Raw genomic sequence first — 17,418 nt, forward strand, 5'->3', positions numbered from 1 at the left:
TATAAATGAATTGACATTTCGGTGGGAAGTCGGTTCTAAAACTATAAAATTACATACTTTTTATTACAGATTATCTTAGAATTACGGTGTAATGATAAGTATTCTTTCATCATTAATAAGAAATTTTAAATTTAAATATTTTTAATACAAAATCGTCTTTATTAAAATTTATTTTATCTTTAATATAAAATTTTCTGAATTCAAATTTAATCGAGCTTCCTTATTTACGGGAGAGATCCCTTGCACTTTTTATTAATTGGGCAGATGGAACGTCTGACGAAATCCAACTCAACCTACCAAATAACGTGTCACCGACTCCTCCTTCGTGTCGGTAACGACATTCCATCTTCCTTCCCTCTAATTTTTACTTTTCATTCTTTGAACCCGTTCTGTTTAAAGTTTAGATGTTTACGTGATTTTATTTATTTATGTGTCAAAATAAAGTTAATATCGACATTCTGCATATGATAAGTTTGGATTGATATTATGATTAAATACTATATGAATATAGTTAAAACATGAAATTGTATTTTTATTTTTAATTATATAATATTTAAAAGTATTTGAACCTAATAATGTGTCTAAATTCAAGTAAATGAACGGTTAGTTAACATTACTAACATTAGAAATAGTAAAGACCCAATTAAACTTTACATGATTCAAATTGAGACAAAATAATATAAGTACGTAATTTCACAAATAAAATAATTAAAAAAAAAGAGTATTACTTATTAATAAATAATGTTAAAATCAAATATTCACACACTTATCCTGAAATCTAGCGTATTATAAAGGTACTATGAATATATATATAGAAAGGCACTTGCTTCGCCACCTTTTTCTCTCCACCATATCTTCATAATTTTTACTATTCTAAGCTTTCTATTTTCATTTCTCATATTTTTTTTTTCTTCCGTTTGAAAACCCCATAAAAACATTGTTTAATTTCTGATAAAATATATTTTCAGTACAATTTTCTCCATTAAAGCTTTAACGAATCACCAGGTTTGAGACGACTCGTCGGGAAATGGGGCGCCGTCTCTTCACCTGCTTCGGCAAAGGCGGTTCTTCTCATTCTTCTTCAAAAGATCCCAGCTCGAATAACAACGACAGTGCGACGGCGGATTTGACGGCGGAGGAGCAAAAACGGTGCGGGCCGGTGGTGGTGGAGTTATTCTCATCGCAAGGCTGCGCCACCTCACCTGAAGCGGAGCTGTTGTTTTCGAGGATTGGGAGAGGCGATTTTAACCTAGAAATGCCGGTGATTTTGTTGGCTTATCATGTGGATTATTGGGATTATATGGGTTGGAAGGATCCGTTTGGGTCGAGTTTATGGACGGTTAAACAAAAAGCGTATGTGGAGACCTTAAATCTAGATACCATGTTTACGCCTCAGATTGTGGTTCAGGGAAGAGCTCAATGTGTTGGGAATGAACAAGATGCGGTTTTCTCTTGTATCAAATCTGCTCCCAGATTTGCTGCTCCTTCCTTCCAGGTTTGTTATTGTTGTACCCTATTTGATTGATTTATGGTTACAATTATCTCTCTGTTTGATGAATTAATTGAAATATATGCATGATTGAAGCAATTGTGATTATTCTAAGGTCTCGTGTTCAAACTTTGTAAATGAAAAAATCTGGTATGGTGTGAACGTTCCCCTGTTTCATAGCCTTATGCGTCGTGGGTTCAGATTAGTCTAGGTATGAAGCAGATAACTGACACTGAGTGTGAAACCAAAAAGAAGAGTATTCATGAGTAGCAGAAAGACTTAATTTGAATGGTGTTTGGTCTTCAAACGGGGTAGGGGATGTGGAAATGGGTGAGGGGATTACAAAGCAGGAGATCGAGCCATCACCAACAAGTTGAAAGTTCAGGCAGCTAACCAACTGAACTACGGAGATTTCCCCTGGATTTACTTGAGCTTATTATCTTTAAATGCAATTTAAACCAATTTGTCTTGGTTATTCCTTTTGATCAAAATGGGTACTGAGAATTCATATAGTCGATTTCAGTTAATGTGGGATTGATTGATTTGATTCCTCGTGATCACTTATGGTTGCACCAAGTTGCAATATACTGATCACTCGAAAAGAGAAGCTAAAATGAGCATTTTGGTTCTCTTAAAATGCAAATCATGTTTTACGTTACCAATTTCTGTTGGTTATTCCATCCATCCAAACAATCAAAATGGATACAGAGAATTGGTACGGCAGATTCCAATTCATGTGTGATTGATCAATTCATCGTGATCTTGCACCAGGTTACAATGTACTGGAAATAATTAGCTAATATGTGGAATTCGAGATTTGATCATTTGGATCTGAAAAAGGTTCATGATATCCCATTTCATACCATAATCAAGAAGATGTTAGCTATATTTTGAACTCAGCACATTATTCTGATTCTTTACTTCTTGAATTGGTAAAATTCAGTTCAACACTCTTCTGTTTTTGTTAGGAACTTGGGATTAGTTTTCTTTCTTAAACTGAACTCTGTGTACTTTGTTGATTATGAGTCGAGAATTCAGTATTTGCGAAAACTTTAGTTGTTTTCTCAATTCTGTATCAAAAATACTGGAGTCAGTACGAACTAATGGTTGTATCTGGTCTATGCATATTGCTAATGCTGTGAAAAAACATTACAGGCAACATTCGAGAGGCCAACACCAGAGTCATTGCAAGTATCTCTATTAGGATCTCTAAGGAGTAAGGTGGACAATGATGGTGCCAACGTGATGATTGCTCTGTACGAAGGTGGTCTGGTGACTGATATCGCTGCAGGAGAGAACAAAGGAAAAATGCTTGCGAATGACTATGTTGTCAGGAGGCTGGAAAAGCTTTGCTATGTAAAGGATATTACTGCAAAGAAGACAATCTCAGGAACTGTCAATTTCTCTCTTTGGGATGGCTTCAATAGCAGCAAATGTGGCGTAGCGCTCTTTGTGGAATCTGGCTCTCATCAAATATGTGGATCACAAAACTTTAAATTGCCAGAAAATCTCTGAATTCTTCGATGATATATCACTGATGTAAACTCTTGATTTGCTGGCTATAGGTTGAATTGCTTATAGTGCGTGTTTCTGATTAAAATCAAATCTGCAAAACATTCTATATACCAGCTTGTTCCTTGTGTATATAGGTTGTGTGAGACTGTTCATGTTAGATTCTTTTACTGTTCATTCTTTTTCTTTTTTTATAAACGGTTGGCATAGTGATTCTTTCCTTCTACTAATGTATAATTGGGGATTATTAGAAAATGCGGCTACAGATATATTAGTGTAAATGCTTTTCCCAATTATTTTTGTTGGTTTTCACCAAATCATAGAAATTTACTGTGATTTGTCCAAGTTAAGTAGGAACAATCTAATAACACAAGCATTCTGGTATAGTTTGAAACAACTACATTTTGTTGAAATAATTAATAATTTTGAACAAAATTTAAAGTTAGATGCCCCATTTCTTCATATAACAAGTTAGATACATATTATATACATGTATCTATGATACCAAATATTCTGAAATAGAAATACATATATAGAGAGAGAGCAGCGAACTAGAGAATCATTGCATCTCAAGGTACACATGAATCACACTAAAAATACATGTATCTTTAAGACCAAATACATAGGAAGAGAAACGAACGAAAGAGTTCGTGTACCCCAAGTTCATGTGAAACACAGTTGAATATAGAATATTTGAAACAAATTACACCTAATTTAACTCATGTGAAACACAGTTGAATATAGAATATTTGAAACAAGTTACACCTAATTTAACTCGTATGTATCAAAATTACATGATCTAATAAAGTAAATGTGATACATAAGGTTATTTTGAAAACTAAATAAAGTCACTAAATTAACCCCAGTAAAATTTGTGTTGTTTACTCTTTTAAGTTAAGGAAGGAAAAATGCATGTCAGTGAATCACAATCCTGTATGCTTTTCCCTAGCACGAGATACCCATAGATAATTCCAATTTCCACTATCTACCATATTAAGAATTATTTGTTTGTGTCTACTCATAACATTGTGGCTACACGAGCAGTATTCAAAAGAATAGGTCTTCAGAAAAAAGTAATGCAATATCTACAAGAATACAACCAAAGCAATTACATAACAAGCTTTTACTCCATGAAGAAGAAACTAAACCTCCCACTGATTATTCTTTCTTTACAAGACGGACCACACTGTCCGTTTTCCACCATCCTTCGAAAGAATTAAAGCAGAAAATGGATGGATGTGGCTTGACATCTCAATTATAGCAAAAGAAGGAACTTGAATTAAAATCCACTAGTTGCTTTACACTGAATCAACAGCCTCAACCTGCTGCCGAGCAAGATACTTCTCCCTTCGTTCCTTCTGTTGAACAATAGCAAGCAGATAGACAGTGTTAAGAGGAATCAAACTTGGAAAGATACATGCTTTTATATGCAGAGATACATAGCCTTACCCATTCATCTATTACTAGACCTTCTCCTACAACTTTAGGTCCAGTTTCAACTGGAGGTTTCTTGCGAGATTCTAATGCTGCCTCAGCTTCAGCCAACTGACGTTTTAGTTTTTCCAGCACCTTAATCAATCAAGATGTTTAGTTGGAGAATGAATTCAGAGTAAATGAACAAGTAGATAAACAGTAACATGTTTAATTCTTACTGGAGAAGGTCGTTCTGGGTCCAAGAACACCACCCGTAGGATACGTTCAATAGTCACGTGATCCTTTTGTTCTTCAAACTGCATCCACATGAACAAAAAGGGTTATAACACTATTGGATTCATTGACAACAAACTTCGAGTCACGCTATAGGCTTATATTCTTTAGTTACACATCAGATTTCACACACAATGACAACCGAGGCACAAGGCTCACAATGACAATCACTTTCTGTATGTTTACACCAACGCCTCCCTCCAAGGAATACAGGATGATGATGAAAGAAATGAGTCTTTTGTAATCCTGACTTTGTCGAAGACAGGACAAGATGAAATGGATTATGTATGACACTTGATGCTCCTAGATTTGATACAAAAAAAGAGACGGATCATTTCAAACATGGAGGTTGCAGGTAAAAGCAACTGGTCATGGCTACATTGTAAAAAGACACCTGATCTCAACAGCTTCCTCTATTCAAAGTCTATGCTCTACTTTTACAGGATACTCCAACTGATATATACAATACGGAAAAATATTTTGTCATAAAATCCAGTTTGTGAATGAAAGCAGAAGCCTCCACATGTAAAGTGGATTTTTAGATAACGAGTCTCTGTAAAATTCAATAGTTCTTTTCTCTGAACATGCCAACAGCAACTTATCTAATGTTTGATGCTACTTTACGAAGGACGAGAATCAGCTAAAATATACTTTCTTAGTCAAAGCTTACTGGAAAGTGCTTCTTCTATGTCACACATAGCAAAGGTATCCAGACAGGAGCATGCAAAGAAGATGTAATTTCAAATGATGCCTGACCCATGATAGAGCTCCTCATTTACCCACATCTTATCACAAAATGCTCTATTCATATAAGCAGTAAAAATTATAATCCTAGCTGATTTTTATAAATATGTTCAGGTAAATAGGACAGGGTCTATCCTGAATAGACAAATAATGAACTCGTGACTTTCAGAACAAAAAAGGACCCAAAAAAAAAGTTATCCAGAATCCTGACAAGTCAGCAACACCTTTAACCCTTCAATATGTTTTGTTAAAGTGCATGAAATCATCAGAAAGAAAATTGATGTGTTGCTCAAATGACAAGTATAAAGCTGAAGAAGCATGATACCCTAAACTTCCTTTCTGGTCAAAAATTGCTGCAAATACAAAAGTTGCCTCTTTTAGAAGACCTAGGAAGTTCAGTTACTCACCAACTCAGGTACGTAATCTACTCCTTCTTTCACCTTCAAGCTCATGATCTTGAACTTAACTTTGCTCTTTTGGTCCACAGGCTTTTCGTTGTTCTCAGGGTGCTCCACAAACTTGAAGACTACCATTTAGACACACAATCAAAATCTAAGTTGATATTTTTCATTTAAAAAAAGAATAGGAATAGTGGAAACAACAAAATGTAGGAAAACCAATTACCAGTGGCAATAACACTTTCACCGGGTTCGAGAATGCCTCCAGGAGGTCGCATGTAGCAGCTCTTTGGTGCAGTCGTTTGAAACTAAAATGCAAAAAGAAGAATCAGGAAAAGGAAATATCAGAAACTTACACCACCAATTATTTTGTGCGACATTTATAACCAAAACCTCCATATCACAACAACTACTACTACTATGCTCTATGTTTCAATCTCAAACTAGAAGAGGTCACTATATTATTAACAGAAACGCCAGTGCAAGTATTTTTACTTGAAGAATCTTAAAACCTCAATGAACTTCATTTTGCTTTCATTAGCTAACTTCTTTAAATTTAGTCTTTTCGACCCTAAAAGCATAAAACACACTCATTTATGTATGGATTGGGTAATTAGCTACAACAAAGAGTAAATGGGAACAATTTGAAAGTAGATGCTAGTGATTCAAATCATGAACCATCCAGAAGATCCAGAAATGGTAAAATCATTAGGAAATAAATGACAGTTACCCCCTACTCAATGCCTTTCTCTTCTGATAGACGCAAACACTTGGATAGATTTCTGAAAACTACAGACCTTACTAGCACAAATTGTCATAGTTGATTTCTCAAATAGTTACTCAACTAATAGTTACTAGCTCAAAAAGTTCCAATTTTCATCAACTAAAAAGTGACTTTTCTAAGATCATAATTATTAAATGACTGACCATTTGAGAAATCAAAGCCAAATTAACACGGAAAGATCACCTTAAATGCAACATAAGATTTGCTAGTGTTCTTAATCTTTACAGCACTCTTCACCTGCTTTCCCGGTTCATCTGGAAAAAAAAAATTAACAGGTAAAAACAGAGCACAATTTCCTCCAGTTTTCAACACGAAAAATTAGAAAGACCTAAAAACATCGGAAATTTTGACTAAAATAAAGTCAATTTAGTCAACGGCGAGGTAAACGAACGTACAAGGGAAGTAGAGACTGTTAGCTGGATCGAGCCGAAGCCTACGTCTAGACGGAAGCAGTGATCTAGCAACGGAGCTAACAGACGTAGAAGCACGAGAGCTGTTAGATCCGACGCCGTTTTGGTGACTGTGATTCTGAGAGTGAAGATTTTGTGTAGACGACGAAGAAGAAGACGTAGTTCCTGATTGCCATAGAGGACAAAGCTTCCAGAGCTTTCCGTCTGAGTTATGTGACTTGTGGTGGTCGGCGATTGCCATAGGACGGAGTTTTGGCCGGAATCTAGTCGAGTTTTCCGACGACAAGTTGCAATTTTCCGGTGATAAAAATTAGGGCAGCTTGTAATTGTCCCTTAGTGAGGAAACTCTTTCACGACGTTGACTATATGTTTTGAAGGTCAGAAAGAAGTCATGTAATTATATCGAAGTCTTCGGGAAATTGTTTTCTTTCTGTAATTCGTCGATTTAGCGGCTGATAAAGATCACGCAAGATTAAAATGATTCGGATATATATATATATATATATATATATATATTGATATATTAAAAAATATTAATTTTAATTATAATTTAATATATGTTAAAATAATTTGGACATACAAATTAACAAGAAATTAAAAAAAAAAACAAGTTACGTTAAATAAATAAAAAAGAAATAATTAGACAAGATTTGACAAATTTACTAGATATATAATTCTAATTCTAGACAGAAATTTTTGAAGGTCAAATAACAAATATAAAAGGATAGTAAGATATTGAAATAATTAAGGACTAGTTAGTAATGTATTAATGTTACTTATGGCTTGATTTGTTTTATATCTTTGTTATTTTGTTATCATTATGCAATTTTGTTATAGAAATTTATTTTTTGAGACAAATATTTATCTAATTCAGTCTTTTGATTTAGTAAAAACAAGAACAAGAATAAATAAATTAATTGTACTTTTTTTACACTTTATGTATATATAATTATAATGAGTATGTTATTATAATTAGTACTAAATTTTCTATTCAAGTTGATCAATTTGAATTGGCAAAATATAAAATTTATTTAAAAAGTAAACAATTTTCTACCATAATTTTTTAATATTTAAAATTTGAACCATGTATTTTTATTTAAAAATAAAAATTATATATTATTTATTTCATCAAATTCAGAAACTGCTCAAGCGTATTAGTGGCCTAAAGCAAAAATCAAATGAGGCCTTAAACTTAAATTGTCAATCTTTTATGTAATTTCTTTCTTCTAGTTTTCACCTCATTATATAATCATTCTTATTTTAAATTATTTTTTATAAGATATATTATTCAAAATATGTTAAATTTCTTCTAATAATCTCTTCATTTTCCATAAAAGATTTACTGTTTCTATAAATAGTATTTAATATTTGTTAAAAACTAATTTATAATCTATTATCATAAAAAATGAGACCCCTTAAATTTAAAAATTTTAAAAATATATATATTTTTTAACACGATCCAGCCACCCCGATCAAACTGATTGAAAATATTTGCAGTTGATCGAAGAGGAAAGTGCACAGAAATAAGCGCGTTGTCGGACTTCTAATTTCAGTTTTAAGTGCATTTTTTTTTTGTTTTCACGTCCTTTCACACCATTAATTAGTTGATAAAATGGCCAATCTTGAAAAATTATACTAGTACATTCTATACACTTAGTTAATATAATTTAACTAATTTTTGGGAGGTTAGTTACTTATAATTATTTACATCATTCTGAAGTTGTAAATTTTGAGTGTGACTCAAAATTCTATTATAATTATACTTCAAGTTAGTAGGCTTAGAAGTGTTCAATATTGAGTCATTGAATTAATTCATTAACTCGTTGTATGATCTGGAACAATCTTCACTGTATGAGCTAATTTTGAAGTTGAGTCAAGTCTAAATTTTGTTTTGTTACCTTAATATTAAAATTTAGCTAAACTTATCTCAATTCTTGATTTACCCAATATTGAATTTGTCATATAACATATTTACACACCAGTTGACAAATTTGGACGTGAGTCTCTATATTTACATTAGCTTTTTAAGAATGAAATGAAATAAAAATACTGTCTTTTATATCAATTTTAATCTTTATAGCTACGTCAGCTATTTAACAATGAAATAAAATAAAATTAATTTTTTTATATGAATTTTAGATAATTTTCATTTCACGAACTAAGTTTACATTTAAGTAAATTTGAAGTTCCATTTGTTAATTAGACTCAGGTCATCGTATATTAGAAATTGGACATGTGCATGTTTGAAAGAGATTTTAATTCCACACATTCATCCTCATCTTTTAGCATGAAAAAAAAAGTGTAATATAAAAATTTTCAAACTTAGAGTAATAGTAAAATCTTCATATTTCAACTACTTAATTAAAAAAAATTTGACTTCTCTTCTACATTTCATATATTTTAATAGTAGTTCTTTTCAAAATTTCTTGTATTTTTTGGACTTTGTTTCCATTTTAGATAGCTACGAGATTCTATTTTAATCCAATATTCTAATATCCTAAGTGCTCATAAGAAAAATAATACACTACTTAATAAGTTCGGTTGTTTTTACATAATTATACACATTTTTTTTTGTTCTCAATATGAATCTTTTTATTCACATTAATAAAATCATTTAACTTCATGAATAAGGGTTCAATCTTTTTCTTATAAGAAGATATATTATTTCCTATGTCCATTTTTATTTGTCATATTATGCTTTTCAAAAGTCAATTTAATTAATTTTCAAAGTTTAAATTAAATTATAGAGTTTGATATTTTAAACAAAATATATAGATATTCGAAACTTATACAAAGAGTACTATAAATAACAATTTTTGGCATATCTGTATGATGAAAAAATAAATTCATAAAATATTAATCAAAGCTTTTATCATTTGACTCTACAAAAAAAATTATGACAAATTAAAATAAACGAAGGGAATAGTAGTAAACATATATACGTATCACTAAAATTGATATACATTTATATAATAAAATAATCAAAATATAGTAAAATATAAGTAAATATATAATGTAACCTTATAACAACGTATATCGAACAATTTTATGAAAATAATATATATATATATATATATATATAAATTTTATCATTATCTCGTAAAGAAAAAAATATTATTTCCAATAAACTCAGATAAAATTGCATATAGACAGAGGGACTATAACATGAGTAGACAGCGAATATGAAATGGCACGGCATCTGGCTGTTAAGGCAATGACAAACTAATAACCATAATGATAACACACACCTAATTTGTTAGTAATCTTATCAATGAACATTTAAGTGTCAAATTTCCTAATTGGTTTTCTATAAATATACTTTTTTTTCAACTTTAATTTCGATTTTAAATACTTTTAATTTTATATCAAATCTTCTCGTATATTTAAAATTGAAATAGATTAAACTTTCATTATATATAAAATTCAAAATAAATATCGAATCATTGATTATATCAAACCTTTATCATACACAAAATATGAAAGACCAATTTGATGGATTTTGTAGTGAAGAAATTAAAAGGGGGAGTAATAATTGTTAGCAAAATAATTGGTGGATAATTAAAGAGGAAGGTGGATGAGTTGTAGAGACATTTACATTTGTCGGTTATGTGTTGTTGGTGTAGGTTAGTTGGATGGTAGGAATTAATTAGGTAATTAAACAACACTTTTTAAGCTGATTTTGACTCTCAACACTATATACTCGAGGTTTTAACCAAACTAAGTCATTATATAAAGTCATTCACTAAAATAATATATTTTTAAAAATTTTTACAAAACTAGTATAAACGTATTCCACAGTAACGTTTTAGGATATATTTTATTTTTTAAAAGTTGATGGCGTCAGATTGATATTCGTTACTCACAATAATGTTTTAGGGGTAAAACGTTATTGAAAATAACGTTTTAAAAGTAAAACGTTATTTACAGTAACGTATATCAACCTAATGCTGTTAGTTTTTTAAAAATAAAATATACCTTAAAACGTTATCGTGAAATACGTTTATACTAGTTTTGTAAAATTTTTAAAAAATTTATTACTTTGGTAAATTGTTTTATATAATGACTTAGTTGGGTTATACTCCATATATCCATATGTTATTTTTCGGATTTGAGTCTTCTAAATATAAAATTATTTTTATTGAAAAACTTTTTATTCGAAATATGAACTTTTCAGTTTTAAGTCAAATTTTATTTTTATTTGGGATTTTTTAATATAAATTTAAATTTATTAGATTCTTTTAAATAGATTAATAACTCATTTATTTAGTATCTCAATTTATTATGATATTTTAAAATCAAAGACTATACTCTAACATCGGTACATAAAACTGAAAGTCATGTAAACCGCTTAAAAATAAATAAAAAGACATTAAAAAATTTATACCAAACTTTAGAGAATTGAAAAAGGAAAATGCACTTCGTTGTTAATTTGTTGCTACGTAAGTCATGTTTTTAGATTTTATTTGCATTCAGAAATTAAGTATGTTTATGATTCGAACTTTATATATAAGTCAATTTAGTAATAAACAATGAATAAATCCATCTTTTATTTCTAGTTTGCTTGTTGAAATTTCTTTTTCAAAATCATATTTTATAGAGTAATGTAATAGTAAATTAATTAATATGTGAAGTATTATAATGATTATTAATTACTTATTAATTTTTTTAAGTTGATCGAATATTTACTTCTAAGATTAATCAACTATTAAGAATATAGTAGAAAAAATATGATAATTTATGCATTAATATTATAATAATAAAATTTAGAGTGATTTTTTTATCTATCTTATCAAATTAATAATAAAATAAGGATCGATATCGATCGTAAATCTAAAAGGATCTAACAGACTTGATATCTTATTTGTAATTTGGTGACTACATTTTTTTTTTGTAATTACTAATGTTAAAATTTACTTTCAATTAACTTCAAACAACTCAGAGTTGTACTAATTAAATGGAAAGCTCATATTACATTACTATGATTGAGTGATAATTGTATATAAAATGTGTTTGTTCCTATAAATTATTCAAATATAAACAAGAGTAAATTTTCAAAATTGATCTCTATTACTCTTTTCATTAATAGATCATATAACAAATTTAAGTATATAAAACTAAAATCTGACAGTGCTTGGACCCCAACAGTTCAGATCTATAACTTTACTCAACGTCTCTTCCGTTTTCCTCAGCTTCTCACCGGAGACGACCGCCGGAGAAGACGCCGCCGGCGCCGAAGCCGTCGAGAATCTCCGAGCGGAGGTATTACTAGAAGCAATTAAATTAGATTTGGCATAGTGATGAATCGATCTTAAAGCGTAATTCCATCTGGCAAATCCTTGATCTTTTAATGCTTCTACTGCTCCAATACTTGCTGCTACGATCCATGCCGATCCCTTTGCTGCTGCTGCATTCATTTTTTTTTTTTGGTAAAATTAAAAAAATTCTGTGATTTTTGTTGATTGATTTGAGAATGAATTAGATGTTAATTGTATATATATAAGTGGAGGAATAGTCTGGAAAACAGAGGGAAAAGAAAATGGAAATACGAAACTACTGGCGGATTTGCCTATAGTTTTGGAAAACATCCACAGTTTTTTTTATTTACCTGCATATAATAAAGTAAAAGGAATTAATTAGTGTGGTAATTGAGTACAGTTTCATCTAATTACACAAAATTGCCCTTCGATAAATACTAATCATACTCTATAGTTTGAAATATTACTTATTATATCTCATCAATTCATAATAAAAGAAATATAAATAAATAACAAATTATTAAATCAAATTAAATATTATAACTATGGTTTGATTTAATTGTAACTATAGCAAACTGTTGTCATTTGACGCTCTCTCTCTCTCAAATTCCCCCTCGCCAGTCTCTTCCTCGCTTCATTCACTTTATACACAAATGTATTAATTGTGTTTCTCTTTGTATAAAACGAGAAAAAATTATATATACACATACAAATATATTATCTTCGTCCTATACACTTGTAAAATACTATACAAATCTTTCTCTGTTCAGTTCTATTTGCCTTTCTCTGTTTCTCGCTTTATATAAACAAAAAATGTGCATTGTATTTTGCATAAACACAAATTGTGCATTGTATTTTGCATAATATGTGTTTGTATAAAGCAAAAGAGAGAGAAAGAGATATTTGATATACAAATGTTTTGTGAATCAATTATATACAAATTCAAATTTTATACATATATACAAACACATAAAATTAAATAGAGAAGCTATCAGCGATTTATACAACCGAGAGGCTACAATGATTTTATACGAATTTAATGGCCCCCAGCAATTCATATGATCAGATGCTCCATATCAAACATAAAAATTTTTGTGAAGCGCAATTATGTAAACTATGATTATAAGCGCATATAAAACATAGGCATATGATTTTTATATTCATTAAATGCGAAAGTTGTTCTTGATAATTTCATATCAAATCTCAAGTCGGATATATTGTTCCTTCCGATTTCAAGTCAATCCACCACTTTTTCAAATTTCAAATTGGATACTCATATTTTAAAATACATATACATAAAAAAGAGAGCTAATGTATTTAAAATACATATAAATAACGTTTAACTATAATATATGTGGAATAAATGTTAGAATGATAAAGATTTTGATAATTGACAAATACAGAAACAGATGAAAGAAACAGGTTATACAGACGTGTTCCTTACAGAACGAATCCGACTTGGATAAGGAGAACGTCAACAACGTGAATTAGAAGTTATAAAGCTGTAGAATTATTATTCCTTTCAAGTAGCAACAAGTACAAAATGTTTCCTTTTATAAAGGAGTTCAAAGCCAAGTGAAAGAAGGAAAACTAATTCCTATTTAAGGAAATTGTGCCTTCTTATATATTTAAGGAAATTCCGTAGAAAAGAAGTCCAAGTAGAAGTCAACAAGGATTTGTAGAAGGCAAATACAAGTTGAATTATACAAGGATTGTTGAAGTTTTGATCTATAAATAGGGAGTTATTTGCATCAAAAAAGTGTGAACTTACATAGAGAGAAAATCAAAACACGATCAAGAAGTTTGAAAGAGTTTTGAGATTTATTGGGAGTGTAGCAATTTGTGAGGAAAAATTGTAAGATTGTATTCAAGAGTCTTGTTTACAATCTGAGTTTTGTGAGTAGGAGTTGTTCAACAAGTTATAGAACTTGAAGAACATTGGAAGATATTAAACCGGGGTTTTTTGCTTCTTTGGGTAGCTAGAAATTAGAGTTTATAATTTCTTAGCTAGGAATTAGAGTTTATAATTCCTTAGGTTACATAGCTTTGTAATCTTTTGTTGAGACTTGAAATTTAATAAAGTGGAGTTAAATCCTACAGAGGTGTAGGTCATGATTTTTACCCTTGTGAGTTGGGATTTTCCGCGATAAAATATTGTGTCATTATTTTATTTACTTCACAAAACGTAACTGCTGTAATTTCTCAAAGGAACATATAGAATAAACCTGTTTCTAAGGCGAATTTGAGGGTCAGAATTTCAACAATAAAGTATACCTAATTTGATCCGTATATATATATGAAATACATGATTTGACAAATTTCATGTGATATAAAAGATAAATTCAAAAATTAAAGAAAAGACATGTAATTAAATCCTAACTTAATGAAATTTGCATTGTTAGCAAAAAGACAAACTACGGCCGTTGTGCACGTGGCTGAGATATGAGATACATGTATTTAACAAAATAAATATGATACAAAAAATAATTTTAGAAACAAAAAGAAAAGATGATAGCTAGATTCGAAACTAATAAACATTGAGTTGTTAAGTAAAAAAGACAAACTAGGACAATTCATATGCAGAGATACATGTATCTAACAAACTAAATATGATCAAAAGATAATTTAAAAATTGAATAAAAAATTACGTAACTAAATTTTAGATTAGTGAAACTTGTGTTGTGAACTACGAAATCAAACTGCGACAGCTCTGCACGCAGAAATCTTTTTTTTTTTTTTTTTTGAAGTCAGTTTCCTAGTTAGATAGGCCCACGGATTTTGGACTCATGGGTTATTCACCGGGTCATTTTTTCACTTTTGCCCCTTTCGAGTTTGTCTATAATTTTTAGGGAAATTTTTCAAAATGTCAATATTTTAGCATTTATGAGGGCTCATTAGCAACATTTTCAATATTTAGTAAAAATGTCAAATTTTAGTTTGTTATGTATCTTATTTATGTTTTTATTATTTATTTTTATTTAAAAAATATAATTATTTAATAACAAAAGGGAGAAAATCAAGGGAGAGAATATTTTAAAAAAAAGTAAGGATCCTTAATTTTCTCATCAGTTACATTTTCAAATAAAATTTAAATTTTTTTTTTCTCCAGAATTTTTACCTTTTTAAAATTACATTCATTCCACAATATATTCTATTTATATTTATTATAGTTGTTTATTAGTTTGTATTCATTCCAATAGGTATGCCGAATTTATCTATATAGTCATTTAAGAAATATATTTATATTTTCATATATATTTTTCCCTATATAGTTATTTTTTTAATCAAAAATCTTGTATGTATTTATTTCAATATGTATTTCTATTTATTCTAGTTTTTATTTAGAATTTTGTATAATAATATATAAATACAAAAAATTAGTATGATAAAAAAGTTAATGAAATATAAAATTGAAAAGAAATAATTGAATATTTGGTGTACTCATTCTTAAATAAAATACATAACTACTTGGCATACCTTTAGAATAAATACAAATTAGAAAAAAATGTCAAATTGAGAAACAATGCAACATAATTTTTGAATGAATACAACTGTTAATTGTAAAAATACATACTAACTAAAACAGTATCAAAATTCAATATATACTTCCAAATTTATGAAATACAAAAAATAATAAAACTATGAAATACAAAAATAAATACTAACTATGGTACATTGACATAACTATAAAAAAAACATAATACAAAATGAATTAAATATATAAAATACGATTCCAAATCTATGGATACAAAATACAATAAAACAATGAAATACAAAAATACATATGTCATCTAAAATAACAACAAATTCAATAAACACTTCCAAATCTATGAATACAAAAAACATCAAAACTATGAAATATACACAATCAAACTCATATAATGTGTTACATTGACATAACTAACACACACAAAAAAAAAAAAAAAAAAAACAGAACACAAAATACAATCCAACAAATTGGTATTCTTCAACTTCATAGTTATGAATTTGATATGGAATTTGCACATCGACGGATTCAGAAATTTTTCTCCGACGTATATTCTCCTTAGAAGCGGAACCTACATTGTTGTTCAATTCTTGAGTGAAAAAAAAATTAAATGATGGAAAATCGGAAGAACTTTGATTCTTTTGTCCAATACCTCTAGTAACTCTCTTGAAAACATCAATTGAAGAGAAAATTATGTAGTTTCAAACCCTAAAAAATGTTTTAAGAACAACAACAAAATAAAAAAAACAAAAAAAAAACACAAAAATCAATAAGTAAATAAATAAGGAATCTGAAAAACATAATACCCAAATCAATGTTAATCTTCAAATCAAATATTGCAACGAAATTAAATGAGAATAATAGAAAATATTAATATATTGAATCGAAAATCTGTGGAATTGATTTGGAAGAATGTTAGAGAGAAATTAAAAAGAAGAATAAGAAAAGAGAAAAAAATCTGGAAATTTGATTAGAAAGAAAGGAAGAGAGATAAATTGATAAACTTAAGAAAAGAGAAAGAAAAATTAAAATGACATTAATATCTATCCAATTACATAAATATAGGAAAATGTGTAATCTATGAGAGAGAAAGAAAGGGTGTAAATAATGAGAGAGAAAATATTAATAATACCATAATAATTATTTATTTTTAAAATAATGACATTTTTGACATGTTTACTAATATTATTAAAGTATGGATATTATCACTAAATAAGTTAATTTTTTTGACTAGTTAGCTAAATTTTCCTAATTTTTATTCTTCTTAACAAATAATTTCTTGACGAAATATTAATTTATATTTTTCATATTATTATTAATATTAACATAATGTATTAATGTACTTTTTAATTTAGTGTTAATTGAAATCTATCAATAAACATTTATATAAAATTTAATAGAACATATGTATCTGTTTGATTAATTTTTTTATACCAATTTTAGTGCTTACTCAAGCATAATTAAAATTAAATGAATATCAATTAAAGCCAAGTTAAATTGCACGTTCGTATGTATACATAAGTTAATATTCAAATCCTTTATCCTTACTGACATAACTAACATGAAAAAGACGGAAATTGTTAAATGTCGGTCAAATCAAGTGTCGTGACAGGTGCACAAATATCACATATC

General features: G+C 29.0%; 2 protein-coding genes across 2 annotated transcripts; one reads left to right on the forward strand and one right to left on the reverse strand.

The window, feature by feature from the left end:
* The first annotated feature begins 230 nt into the window (after window positions 1-230).
* Window positions 231-3,282, forward strand: LOC101267253 (uncharacterized). Its single transcript, XM_004244136.5, has 2 exons — window positions 231-1,495; window positions 2,645-3,282. Exons 1-2 carry the CDS (start codon window positions 1,028-1,030, stop codon window positions 3,002-3,004), a joined length of 828 nt encoding a protein of 275 aa, XP_004244184.2. The 5' UTR covers window positions 231-1,027; the 3' UTR covers window positions 3,005-3,282.
* Window positions 3,283-3,967: 685 nt separating this feature from the next.
* On the reverse strand, window positions 3,968-7,512 carry LOC101266957 (vesicle-associated protein 4-1). Its single transcript, XM_004244135.5, has 7 exons — window positions 7,030-7,512; window positions 6,818-6,888; window positions 6,077-6,158; window positions 5,860-5,978; window positions 4,654-4,731; window positions 4,451-4,570; window positions 3,968-4,359 (listed from the first exon to the last, which is right to left on the reverse strand). The coding sequence occupies exons 1-7, from the start codon at window positions 7,283-7,285 to the stop codon at window positions 4,300-4,302; spliced, it is 786 nt and encodes a 261-aa protein (XP_004244183.2). The 5' UTR covers window positions 7,286-7,512; the 3' UTR covers window positions 3,968-4,299.
* Between the last annotated feature and the right edge of the window lie 9,906 nt (window positions 7,513-17,418).

Source organism: Solanum lycopersicum, chromosome 7, assembly GCF_036512215.1.
Source record: "Solanum lycopersicum chromosome 7, SLM_r2.1".
Lineage (NCBI taxonomy): Eukaryota > Viridiplantae > Streptophyta > Magnoliopsida > Solanales > Solanaceae > Solanum > Solanum lycopersicum.